The sequence below is a fragment of the Erpetoichthys calabaricus genome, chromosome 10 (assembly GCF_900747795.2).
Source record: "Erpetoichthys calabaricus chromosome 10, fErpCal1.3, whole genome shotgun sequence".
NCBI classification, from domain to species: domain Eukaryota; kingdom Metazoa; phylum Chordata; class Cladistia; order Polypteriformes; family Polypteridae; genus Erpetoichthys; species Erpetoichthys calabaricus.
The window spans coordinates 50,022,320-50,035,258 of NC_041403.2; the positions used below are offsets into that span (position 1 = coordinate 50,022,320).

At 38.8% G+C, this 12,939-nt stretch overlaps 1 protein-coding gene across 1 annotated transcript in view; it reads right to left on the reverse strand.

The window, feature by feature from the left end:
- The window catches only part of ak5 (adenylate kinase 5), a 480,651-nt gene that overhangs the window by 16,604 nt on the left and 451,108 nt on the right, over positions 1-12,939 (reverse strand). Inside the window, 1 exon segment of the mRNA XM_028811187.2 lies at positions 242-358. Coding sequence (XP_028667020.2) covers positions 242-358 — 117 coding nt within the window.

Here is a 12,939-nt window from a genome sequence, read left to right on the forward strand (position 1 = left end):
CACCAGTCACATCTATAATGAAATGTACATTGTGCCATGTTAGTGTGTGTTTTTTTGAAGTATTTCAGTTTGCCTCTCACATCCTACACATATTAGGTTTACTGGCAATTTCAAATTGCCCCAGTGTGGAGGGAGTAGGGGGGATTGGGCCCTGAAATGCAAAGGTGGCTCATCCAGGGTATGCGTGTGTGCTCATTTGAGCTCCCTCTTTGATTTATTTCTGCAAATAATGAGATAATACCTTCATTTCAAAGCCTTCTCCCTGTCTCAGGTCCCGTGGATATCCGTCAATCAAGAATCCTTTTGTGCTCTCAAGGTTTGTAACCATGGCTTCTCTCATCAGCTCCAGCACTGTCTCCTGTGGAAAACAGAGCAAACATAACATAACATAACAACACAGTATGGAATGAATAAATACAAGGAGGAGAAAGTGTCAAATAAAAAACCCTTCACACAGAGACATATAAGTTACCAAGTAGTGTGGCTGAGAGTAGGACTTTAGGAATATTAAAAATGCAACTTGATTAGTTTGGAGGAATTAGAAGCGTACTATTGACAAGCTTTCTTGGGCTAAATAGCTTATTCTTGTCAAAATGTTTTAAATGTTCTATCCCTTACAAGCACTATCTGCCCCTCTGTGCTAAACTCACTTCTATCGACCATGGTGCCAATAATTTAAACACACTGAATCTTCTAAAACGCTTACCCTGGCCTTAGGAAGGAACATTTAAGTGCTAACAAGGTATTACTGCCTGGATTAATTTCCAAAACAATGCCTGGGGTCCAGAATGCCCTCTGAAATGGCTGGGGTCATCCACATAGCACTCCAGTTAGCGGCTCCAGGCTTCTCTACAATTTTGAACCAAAAATCCCATATATAGGAGCAGGTAGCCTCAAAGTAACCTGTCCACTAGAAAACAAAGCAGGGGACCACATATTTTGTAACAGGCCTTTCTACTACTGTCATATATTGGACTGGTAGACTTCTAAAACATCCACCCTCATCCCCCGTTGTTCTGTATATCTACTATAGTTCTGCACTCTTGGAGTTATTACATTTGGGGCACATCCTATAAATATATATTTCATAAACCCTCCTTGGCAGTAGTCTTTTCATTTTGGTTTCAACCCTCTTTTGCCCATTATGGTGGTCTACACCTTTTACACCCCAGGCAGACACGTGGTCCAGCTCCAACCTTCGGAAATGACCCTCTATGCTGCAGCCAGGTGTTATGTGGGCAACCCCTTGGCCTGTTCCTGCTGCTCAGGTTCTCAGTAATGAGGATCCTGCAGACCAGATCACCTCGGGGAATCGAGTCACTTGGCCGTAGTGCTGTAACTGACACTCCCTCACAATGCAGGTAATGTGCCTTATTTGGGATTCCTTGAGCATCTGCTCATTCGACACAAAGTCAAACCAACGGTACCCAAGGATTTTCCAGAGAGACACAGTACCAAAGGAGTCCAGTCTTCATCTCAGGTCACTGGATAGAGTCCATGTCTCGCAACCATATAGCAAGACAAGAAGCACCAGGACTCTAAAGGCTTGGACCTTCATCCTTTTGCATAGATATTGGGAGCACCACACACCCCTTTCCAGCAACCTCATGACCCCCCATGCTCTCCCAATCTGTCTACTGACTTCATAGGAAGAATCACAAGAGACATGAATGTCACTGCCAAGGTAAGTAAACCTCTCGACAAGGTCGACACTCTCTGCGCAGACAGACACACTGCTGACGGCTGTGCCAAGAGGCCATTAAAGGCGTGGATCTTGGATTTTATCAGGACACTCACAAGCCCAGACACTCAGACTCCTCGCTCAGTCTCTCGAGCACCCCAACCAGTCCATTGTTGAAACACAAAATAGTCTACACATACATAAAAATTAAGAAATGTAAATTAGGAAAAACTTGTGAGTGGCATTAGTTTGGAGTTTAATGCTGATGCTTCATAGCTCCACAAAACTGGATTTGAATTCTAGTCTCGTCTGTGCAAAAGTTGCTCCTTCTCTTCATGTTCATAAGGGATTCTTTTTTTCTGCAGGGACCCTGATTTTTTTCTCACAAGTCAAAGATGTGTGCGTTAGACGTTAAATTGTTTCTACCCACTACAGTTCCAACCATAATGACAGTGAAGTTGAGCAGATATGTGCTTGCCAACTAGCATACAGTGCGAAATATTTTTAAAAAGTGAGGATTTTGGATTTCACAATAGCATCTGAAGCAAAAGTGAGACATTCTCCGTGACTCATGACTCTAAACTAGCAAAGCTGTAATTATTTAGTATGAAGTTCACAGTACAGAAATGGCGTGTTCATTTCAGTGGGGTGATTCTGATTAAAGGTCTTAAGCATGCCTTATAATAAAATTGTAATATAATGAATGATTAGCACGAGAAGTAAATGGTGTTGTGCCTTAGCATTTTAAACATTATGAAGATCCCAGTTTTGCTAGGGAGTATTTTTTGCTTATCACAGGGACAAAATGGTTGCCCAACAAAAGTATTTGTTGTTATTAGGGCTGGGAATCGATTTTTAAAAAATGAACTAATTAATCACATAATTATATGGAATTAATCGTTATTAATCACATCTATCCATCATCCAACCCGCTATATCCTAACACAGGGTCATGGTCATGGGGGTCTGCTAGAGCCAATCCCAGCCAACACAGGGCGCAAGGCAGGAAATAAACCCCGGGCAGTGCGCCAGCCCACCGCAGACATTAAAACATGTAATCATAAAATGAAGACATAAATAATGATACAAAAATACACTGAATCACAAAATTACTGTACAATCAACAAAAATGAATCTTTAAAAATGTAAGGGCACAGTTAAACTTAAACAATGAGCTAAAGTCTGACCTTTTAACAAAATACTACTTGAGCAAGTACAACCTGAATTTGAATGCCTTCCTAAAAGGCAAGTTGAAAAGAACGCAATAAGAAAACGTGGCCAATGTATTCCTTCTCAGATTGGCACAGCATATGAGACACAGACATGTTAAAGTTAAAATTAACCCTTAAACCACCACATACTTGGGGGTTAATGCTCCCCCGGATGCCAAATAATTTTTGCTGCACTTTTTAAGGAAACATCACAATTCACCAAGAAAAAGTGAAATTTTAATGGAACACAAATTTTTTTCATGCAAAGTGCATCACAATTACTGCAACATTAATCATTTTAAACACTGCCAATGAACTGTAAAGACTATTAAAAAAAACTACTGCAACAATCTATTATTAGATGTACAAGGTGCAACTGACGCCATTGATGAAATTCAGCAAATCACCGAGCCAACTGTGCTTGAACTGGCTGCACGCAAGCACACAGAGGCCAGTGCTGATGCTTGCAGGCTAGTCAACGAATGTACGGCACTGACTGATCAGCTCCGGCGTGCTGGAAAATTGCATTGGGAACCAACTATAGCTGGTTGTGGCGGTTTAAAGGTTAAACAATCAAAATGACTGTTGACTTTGAATGCATCTCTTAAATGGGCATGCATTAAAACTTGTGTTAAAACTCTGTAAATATTATCCTCAATTGTTCATCACTATCAACGACTTTATAATTATACTCTACGCAAGTGTTTTTCAACTGGAGTGCCAGGAGAGCTACCCAGGTGTGCCATGGAAATAACAGTGTAGTGCCCCGGGGTCCTGACCTGAGAGAGACATGCCGCTCAGGTGGTCGAGACCTGTTTGAGGATGATGGGGCTACTTGGAGAAGCCGACATAAAAGCAGCTCAGTGATCGCCATTTTGTAGACACAGAGAGAACTTTAGCAGCCAGAAGACGTGTGGGGGTCCATCTGCCTGGGTACATGTTTGCCAGCGACTCTTGCAGAGCCAAAGGCCACTGTTCATACGAGTTGCCTCTGACACCAGGTCAGTGGAGTTGGGCAGAGAGAGGACCGCCTGTATGAGCAGGAAAAGGGACAATTCAGCTGAGAAAATGCATCCAAAGTGTTCACTAAGTGTTGTGTCTTCGAACGCCAATCTCCGAGCTGCTTTTTTTGTTTGCCAACGTCTCTGATAGTCTCGCCCCTTAGGATAGTTTAGCACGTGTATAGATTTAATGCTTTTGTGGTTGGTGGAATCGTGGTGTGCCTTGGGATTTTTTGGGTTACAAAAAATGTACCATTAAAGAAAAAAGGTTGGAAAATAATGTTCTGCAGCTTTGCTCTTGGCACACTAAAAAAGTTCTCTGTAGCTGCTATCTCGCTTAAAAACCGACACCGTGCATTACTTGGATGGTTATGTTGCGTTCTTTGCATAAGTTAGCAAAGATGCTGCAACCTTGAATCATCGGAAGGGATAATCATCACATTTCTGTTTCGTAAGTATGGAAGATAAACATTTTTACTTTAAGCATAAACTAGCATAAATTAGCATTAATATCCATAAAAGTAATTAATAGCTTCTAAAGCATTAGATTAAGCTTAATTTAGACATGACAAGCTAATAAGATATGTCAAGCAAATAGTTAAAGACATTAGTTATATTGCATTTTCTAGTTAAAGCTTGAAGGAAAATTACCAGTTTTGGGAAAGGAAGGATAGAACAGGAAGAGAATGACGTATAGAAACTACCCGAAGACAAAAAAAGAAAGGAGAATGAGAAGAACACCTGTTGTTCAAAGTTAGGAAGCTGAGGAACGATGCCAATGACATAATATAGAAAAATGGTCCTGGTAGGCACGTGAGAAGCCAGCTGGAATAGTGAATCAGCAGAAACAACAAGAGGCATTGCTACTAAAATTAGTATATTCATGTACTAGTAAAATAAATATAGACAAATATATAAACATTAACCTTAGTGCAGAAAATAATGCAAGTCAGGTCTGCCATGCAAATAATTAAATAAAGGTACATATTATATTTCTTTTTAATCAAAGCTTAGCTTCAGCCGCTAAATTAAAAATAGCTTGAAGGCCAAGGGAAAGGAAATGATAAGAGTGCCCAAGAATGGAAGAAGGGAACATGTGATCAGCCTAGGCCAATCATAATAAGCAAAACAGAAACTAAAAATGGACAATAGACAGTAACATACCGGAGGCCAGCTGCAGGGAAAGTCAGGAGATAATAATGATTCCCATGAGAACTCGAGGTATTGGCCAGACAGGTGCAGAGGGGAGTCAGAGAAAAACAGCGAATGAGCTAATTTGAGCGAGGTCGTAGTGATAAGAATTTACTATATAAGTTTTGTGTTCTGAACTGTTCAGGGCTCAGCTCAATTTGGCCATATTGGGTTGAGTCCGTGTTATTATTATTGTTATTTTATTGCAATAAAACCATAGACTCAGTTTGCCTATCCTCTGAGTCCTAATAGCCTTCATTTCAGGTAAAAGCCTTGTGGTGACAATTTTTCGCCACGACATAAGCTACCTGGCAGATCGGCAAGTTAAATAGAGAGGTACTAGAGACTTCTTTTCGTTTTAGTGCTGCTCAAAGAAAACATATTTGCACTTACGTATGTGATATGAAATTGATTTGATCTTATAGAAACGTGAAATGAAAAAAATGTAACTTTTACTTTTGCTACGTTTCTTTAGTATTAGTCCAGGGCTACCATAAACCCCCCTTCCTCCCACACCCCTGTGCCTATGTCGCTATGTTTAAATCAAGGAAATGAGCACCAGTACCACATACTGATATGTGGCAAGGCGTTGTGAAACATGGAATTTGAAACTGAAATAAAATATTATTTCTAAAAAATTTTAAGGTAGTATTTAAACACGGTACTGGATGAATATGTAATTGTTTATGTTCACAATGAACTTTTTTGTATTATTGTTTTGTAATGAAACATATGGCATGAAACCGAAGCACTGCTCCGTCGGCCCTGGATGTGACAATATTTTCTAATGCGTTAAACAGGCCAAGAATTAATGTGTTAACTTTCCCAGGCCCAGTTGTTATTTACTGAATGGTGTTTTTATTATCTTTGAAATTTTGACAACCCTGGTTAATAAATTGGTAAGTAGCTTATTTGTTTAAATGTTTATGGCTTTGATTCCCCCCACCCCCCATTTTATTATTTTGTGGGACATGTAATGCTTTACATTGCTTCCCAGTCCACAAAAACATTTTATACTTAGTAACCAAGAAACGGTTTAAGCACAAGATGTCATGTTGTGGTTTAGGCCTCGTTTCTTGTTCCATTCATTTCTTGTTATGTCCATATTCCCTTTGCCCATTTTTGTTGATTATTCCTCATTATTCTGTAGCCTAAAGGGCAGGGTATCTATCTATCTATCTATCTATCTATCTATCTATCTATCTATCTATCTATCTATCTATCTATCTATCTATCTATCTATCTATCTATCTATCTATCTATCTATCTATCTATCTATCTATCTATCTATCTATCTATCTATCTATCTATCTATCTAGTCTGTTCCCTCAGGTGCTTCTGGCATTAGTAGTGCAGTCACCTGAAGGAGATTTGAGGCCCAGCCGGACTTCAAGTCTTTTCTGAGGCATTGCCTTTGGCCCTAATAATAATAATAATTCTTTGCATTTATATAGCGCTTTTCTCACTACTCAAAGCGCTCAGTAATTGCAGGTTAAGGGCCTTGCTCAAGGACCAAAAGAGCAGAGTGCCTTTTTGGCATTTACGGGATTTGAACCGGCAACCTTCCGATTGCCAGTGCAGATCCCTAGCCTCAGAGCCCCACTCTGTCCTAGTCAGTCCTATTGCTGTTTTTCTATCTGGCTTGTCTTTTGGTAAAGTAATTGTTTGCTCCAAAATGTCGCATGTTTCTGAATTCTGAATTTGATAACTAAATATATAAATTTTATTTTGGAATTTTGATTTCCCAGGTTCTGGTTTTGTCTTCTTGCTGTCAGTTTGTATGAATTATTGTTGTTCCCGTCACCATTTTGTGTTTGTTTTTTCTGACAGTGGCCAAATTGTTTACTGTCACTGTACCCAACAATGACTAATTTTTTGTTTTCACAGAGCCACACAAAAATCATGTTTCCATTTTGTGATGAGAAAAGATATTTCATATGTGTTTTTCTGACCACAGTTACTTTGTAAGAAGCAATGGTGTCTGTTGATACCACATGACTGCCATTGTGGGAGACGTTATCACTTGGATGGGAGCGCGATATGCTTGGCATCCAAGTTCTGGGATATTTTCTAAGCAAACTACTCAAAGTTGAATATCGATTCATGCAGGAAATTAATTTTAAGGTAGCCAAGACCTTTACTTTGTTTTGACCAGGATTTTTTAATTGAATTTTGGAACTGAGACCAGATTTTTTGCTTTTTCTGGTTTATATGTCTTGCCTGTTAATTAATACTCTTTTACCAATCTTCCTTGATCAATTCGATTTGCTGGTCCGTTATGTTATTTCCAGTAGTTTTTTGCGCTTCCTGCTCATTACACAACTTCTCGTTTTTAATTTAATTTAAATAAGTGCTGTCCTTTGAGTATTTTTTAAATTCCTAACTTGTTTGTTTTCTGTAAAATACCTATATACAGTATAAGAGCCAATCATAGAAAGTTAAAGTTTTGAGTTAAATTCATGTTAATGTTTGCTTTATTTGAATAGAATATGATTCCTTCCATAGTCATAGACAATGGTTTAGTCTTTTCCCCCTATAAGTTAGCAAGATTAGAATCTTCTTACTATAACTGAGAAACAGTGTGATAATAAACTTTAGTTGTGTTTAGAACAGGTCCTAGTAAAGAGGGACTTGATAAACCCATTTAAGTTTAGAAATGGGATAAGCATACAGTTTTCTGACCGTTTTGAAATGGTTCAGAAATTATAAGTAATTAGTAACGATTTAAGATGTAACAAGATTAAGCTTAGAACTAAATTTTTTCTTATTATAATCTTTCTTTTTTTTTGCTATTTTTAATTTTCTTTTTTGTGTGAACTGTTTTACTTTCAAACTTAACTAAACTTTTAAAAAACGAAGATATTTTGTCTGTGGAATCATTTCTGCGCGTCAGGCTTTTGTTGAATCCCATTTTTTAAGTTGGAGCTGCTGAATTTTAGAAACTTTGGGAAAACGCAGCTACATACAGTACATTTAAACCTAATTGGAGTTGCGTCTGGGAGTTTTTTTGTGGTGTCGGCCTTCCTATGGGGTGTAAACCTCGACTTCTGTCACTAGGCTCATCTTAAGAGAACACACACTCCAAAACTCAATCAGTTTTTCTAACAAGCACTGAAGGGTCTTCCCATTTTGGGGTTTTCTCTCACTTGCCTGATTATGACTTCAGTCTTGTCTTACCAAAGTGAAAAGTTCTCTACATTACACTGAAGTTCTGATTTTGTCTTTCCTCTTGGCATCACATTCTTAGAAATTTGTGAATGAACCTGTTCTTAGCCCAATACTGTACAACACATTGCAATTCCTCCATGACAGTTTGGTGTGAGTGTCCATTATAAGCAACTGTTAACAGTCAACAGGTTATAAAATGTATTATAAGCCATTTCAGAAAATCATAAAACATGACAACATATTTCAAGTGACTTATTATTTTTGAATGGTAATGTATAAATAGCTGTAATTAAGAGTAACATCTAGCATATACTGTAGGGTTATTTTTTTTAAAAATTAAAACCAATGATATTTAATTTTTAAATGTTTCACCTGGCAAGGTCTCAAGCATATTGAAGACCCTAATAGAACTTTTGTTAAGTGCTGCTCTGGAGTGTGCGGTGGTGGGTGAGGGGTTAAAAATCCACAGGTACAATTTATGAGCCTCCGGAAAGAGGACATGTTTTAGAATCATGAGCACCACTTCTCCTTCCAAGAAGACAGCCGGGGGATACAGGTGACTGAGATGAATGGCCAGGGATGGAATGGAGGTTGGTTGCTGAGATGAAAGGACAGAAACTCGTCCAAGAGGTGCATCAAGGACTTGGTCGATTGAGGCTTGAAGAGTCCTACTGCACCCTTCTGCTGCTCCATTCACGCAGAAGGAAGGCCTTGCTGCCATCTCTGCTGCTCTATGAAGATGGACGTGCTGTCTGCTTCTGCCATTCCATCCGAGGGTATGCTGGACCACATCAGACTAGAGACCAACCAACAGACTAAGAAAGACAGCCACCTGGTAGCTGAAGCAAGACACACTGATTATTATCCAGGTTTTATTGGTATTTTTGTCACACTCATTTTTATACTGCTTGTATTTCAGGCACAATTGCAAATCTTCAGTTAATGCATTAAATGTTGTGGTGGTCTGTCTAATTGCCTGGGGTTGTAAATGTAAAACAAGAGTAGAAGTATTGAACTACAGAAGTAGTGAACCCTGACAGTGACCAGGCAGGTAAGAATAAACTCACAAGGCCTGGAGATGGAAGGGGGCATTCTACATGATGAAGAGTCTGAATGTGAATACAGGGTCACCCTAGGATCCTACCATGACAAAGCATTAGCAAACAGATTGTTAATAGCTGCTTTATGATGGATCAGTCATGTTAAAAATGTGACACTTGGCACATGTCAGTAGGTCACCAGTGCAGGATGCTCAGTTGAAGGTACTCAGCAGGCACTTTTAGCAGACCGTCATATTTAAGGTGAACCATACAGGCATACATGCTGGTCATAAACAAGCGCAGCGTGTGTGTATGGCATTTCAGTTTGACCCTGAATTAAAGGAAGGTTTTTCTGTTTATATAATTAATTACATATAAAAGTCTGAAATACAAAGCAGACTCATTCAAGTTAAACCATCTTACTATGCCTTGCATTAAGCCTCTGCCAGTAATAAACTAAACACCTCGAGTTAATGACATAATTTTAAACACAAGGTCCGATGTCTAAATAAAAGACGTCATTTCCTATGTTAAAGTGCCACCTTATTCATAAATTGCACACGATATGCCGAGATGGCTGACTTCTAACAATGGGGTATAAGAATCTCCACTCAACCCAGGTGACATTACATCATTTGAGTTTCTGATGCCAGGTGTTAAAACTGAAAAAGCGTTTTTAGTGTCATTCTTAGTGGTCTTTACAAATCTTTCACCTGAATTAGCTTTAAATGCTGAGAGAATGAGAAATGCATCTAAATAACTACTTTTTGATTTATTTAACATTTTTTGAACCCTGAGCTTAAGCCATTAGATACATTATAAGAAAGACCAGTTTACAAACAAGTACAACGGACTAATTTTAAAATCCTCCTTTTGACATATACATTTGTTAATAGTTTAAAGCCCTTATTATTATGTATACTCCAAGCGTTCCTTGTGAAGATAAAAATCTTCTTCAAATTCTGAAAGTAAATTAAACTGCCGCAGGCAGGAGGCACAGCCTTTGGCTTTATTGCCTGCCAACCATCTGGAATGTTCCACTTGCCAGTGTTAGAGAGCTTCGGTGGGTTTGTGCATTTAAATGAAAGCAAAGCCCAATGTACACTTGCTAGACATGCTGCTGATTTTGTAAATATTACATTTTAATAATTGTGGCTATTGCTGAGATCACATGCTGGAGGTTTCCAATTTCCACAAATTAGTTTAATGTTTTCATTGTTCTTGGCTATGCAGCCTTCCTCTCGCTAACTGGAGTGTTACACCACAACAAATCTGTGACTCCGCCAACATCTCGTAAATCAAACACATCTTCACACATCATTCTCCTTCATTTGCACCTGTGTCACCATTTACAATTTAAATGCCTCCTTAATTTCTTTCTTTGGTCGTTGCATTTCAAATTCTTACGTATTTTGCGTATGCTTTGTAATGTGAAGTGACTTTGGCTTTCAGAAAGGAGTTACAGTATATACAGTGGCCACTACTACTTCAGACTTGATAGATGAATATTGTCAGGTCTTCAAACCAAATCTAATACTAGATAAAGAGAATATAATAATGTATTTTTTTACACATGTAATTTCTTGAATTTAACAAAGTATCATTTGGTACTGTGTGAAAATGTATTTGCACCCTTACACATGATAGCTGATTGTGCCACCTTTAGCTGTATGGACTGAAACCAAATGCTTTCTTTTATTCACTTTCAGTCTCTCTCATAGCTGTGGCAGAATTTTGGCCCGCTCTTTTTTGCAAAACGACTTTAATTCAGAGACACACTAGTAGCTTTTTCAGCCTGAACAGCTCATTTTAGGAACGCTATTGGGTTTAGGTCTAAACTGTGGCTAGGCCTGGTCAAAGTGTGAATTTTGCTTCTATTCAGCCATTCTTGTGTGGACTTGCTTTTGTGTTTTAGATCATTGTCTTGCTCTGTGACCCAACTACTCTTCAACTTCATCTCATGACTGGACCTTAAGAGTTTTCTGACAGAGAGCAGAATTCATGGCTCCTTCAAAGTCACTCTACTGCCTCCATGTTTGACTACTGGTACAATGGTGTTTACTTTACACTGGATATAATGGCGTCCATGTCGTCAAGAAGGAGGCGGTGTGGCATTGTAATTATGACTTTGGACTTCAAACCCTGAGGTTGTGGGTTGAAATCCTGCTATTGACACTGTGTGACCCTGAACAAGTCACTGCACTTGCTTGTGTGCCAATTGAGAAAATGAAAGGAATGTAACCAATTGTAACTCAAAGCCATCTTGGACAAAGGCATCGGCCTAGTAATAAGTAATAATAGTGTTATTTCTTTTGTCCATAGAACTTTCTTTCAAATGTTACATTCCTGACACTTCATGACTAGCAGTGGCTTCTGCTTTACTACTTTCCACTGAAGCCCATTTTTGCTTGGTGAATATCTGACTGTGAAGCTATGAACAAGGAATTTGCTGAGGCAGAAAATGCCTGCAAGTGTTTGGAATGAATTCTTTTAGAATTCTTTCTAACTTTCTGTTTCATCCCAGGTTACCTTTTGTAGGGTAACCACTTCATGGCTGTTCCAAGTGTTTTATATTTGGAGGTTGTGGCCCTCATTGGAATTTTGGGGAGCCCCAGAGCCCTTAGAAGGGGTTTTGTAGACTGACAGACATCAACAACTTTCTTTCGTGATCTTTTAAGGATTGTGTTTTTAATGGATTGTGTGCTCACGTGCTTGATGTATATTTAAGTTGGCAAACTGTGGGTGAGAATCAAAATAAGTTGAGTTAACACTGAGCAGGGCTGGCTGTTATCCAACCTGGCACTTCAACCAGTTGACCCCAATTATCCCTTTAATTAGGCTGACTTAACTAGGGGACAATCAGTTTTCCACACAGTGATAGTTATATAAGGTTGGTCATTAGATCAATGAAATAAGTTAAAAATGTTTTGGACACCCTTTAATCCAGCATTACATTTTACTCAAAGACCTGAAACATTCAGTGTCATAATTTCCAACAAAAGATTAAATCAGGAACAGGGCAAATACATTTTCAAACACAGTAAATACAACTGAAGCACAATGGGAGCTTACCTAGGGGAATGTTTGTTAGTTACTGCTGTGTAACAAGACCCTTAGTAAGACTTACGACACACTTTACAGCTTTACTGTAGAACAGAGTTACCTGAAGTGCATCAGTTAGTCATTTACCGCTGTACAATAAGACCTTAACAAAGGCTTTTTTGCGTTATGGAGCAATAAGTGACTAACAGATGCATTACATTATGCCCTAATGGACGCGATTCTAATGTGTTCCCAATAAAGCGTATTGTCTGCATAAGTATGAGACTGGCAGCCAAGCTGATCTGGTGTTTACAGCTTCCCACATGATATAGCAAAGCAAGAGCAGAATGCCAAGATCAACCCCTCTGTGTACCAATTAATCTCAATTAAATCTTTTATGGAGACACAAGACAATTTGGAGAAATTGCTGAAATGCAAAAGTGACCCATAGGAAGTTTCTTGCCAGGATGACTTGGCTCATTCAATTTACTAAACATGAGGCATTGCAAAAGTGGCGAGAGATTCTTAGAAGAACCTCATGGTGGCTAAAAGCAAACAGACTTGGGATAAAAAGTAATGTTGAGCATCACTGGATCTCCAACAAC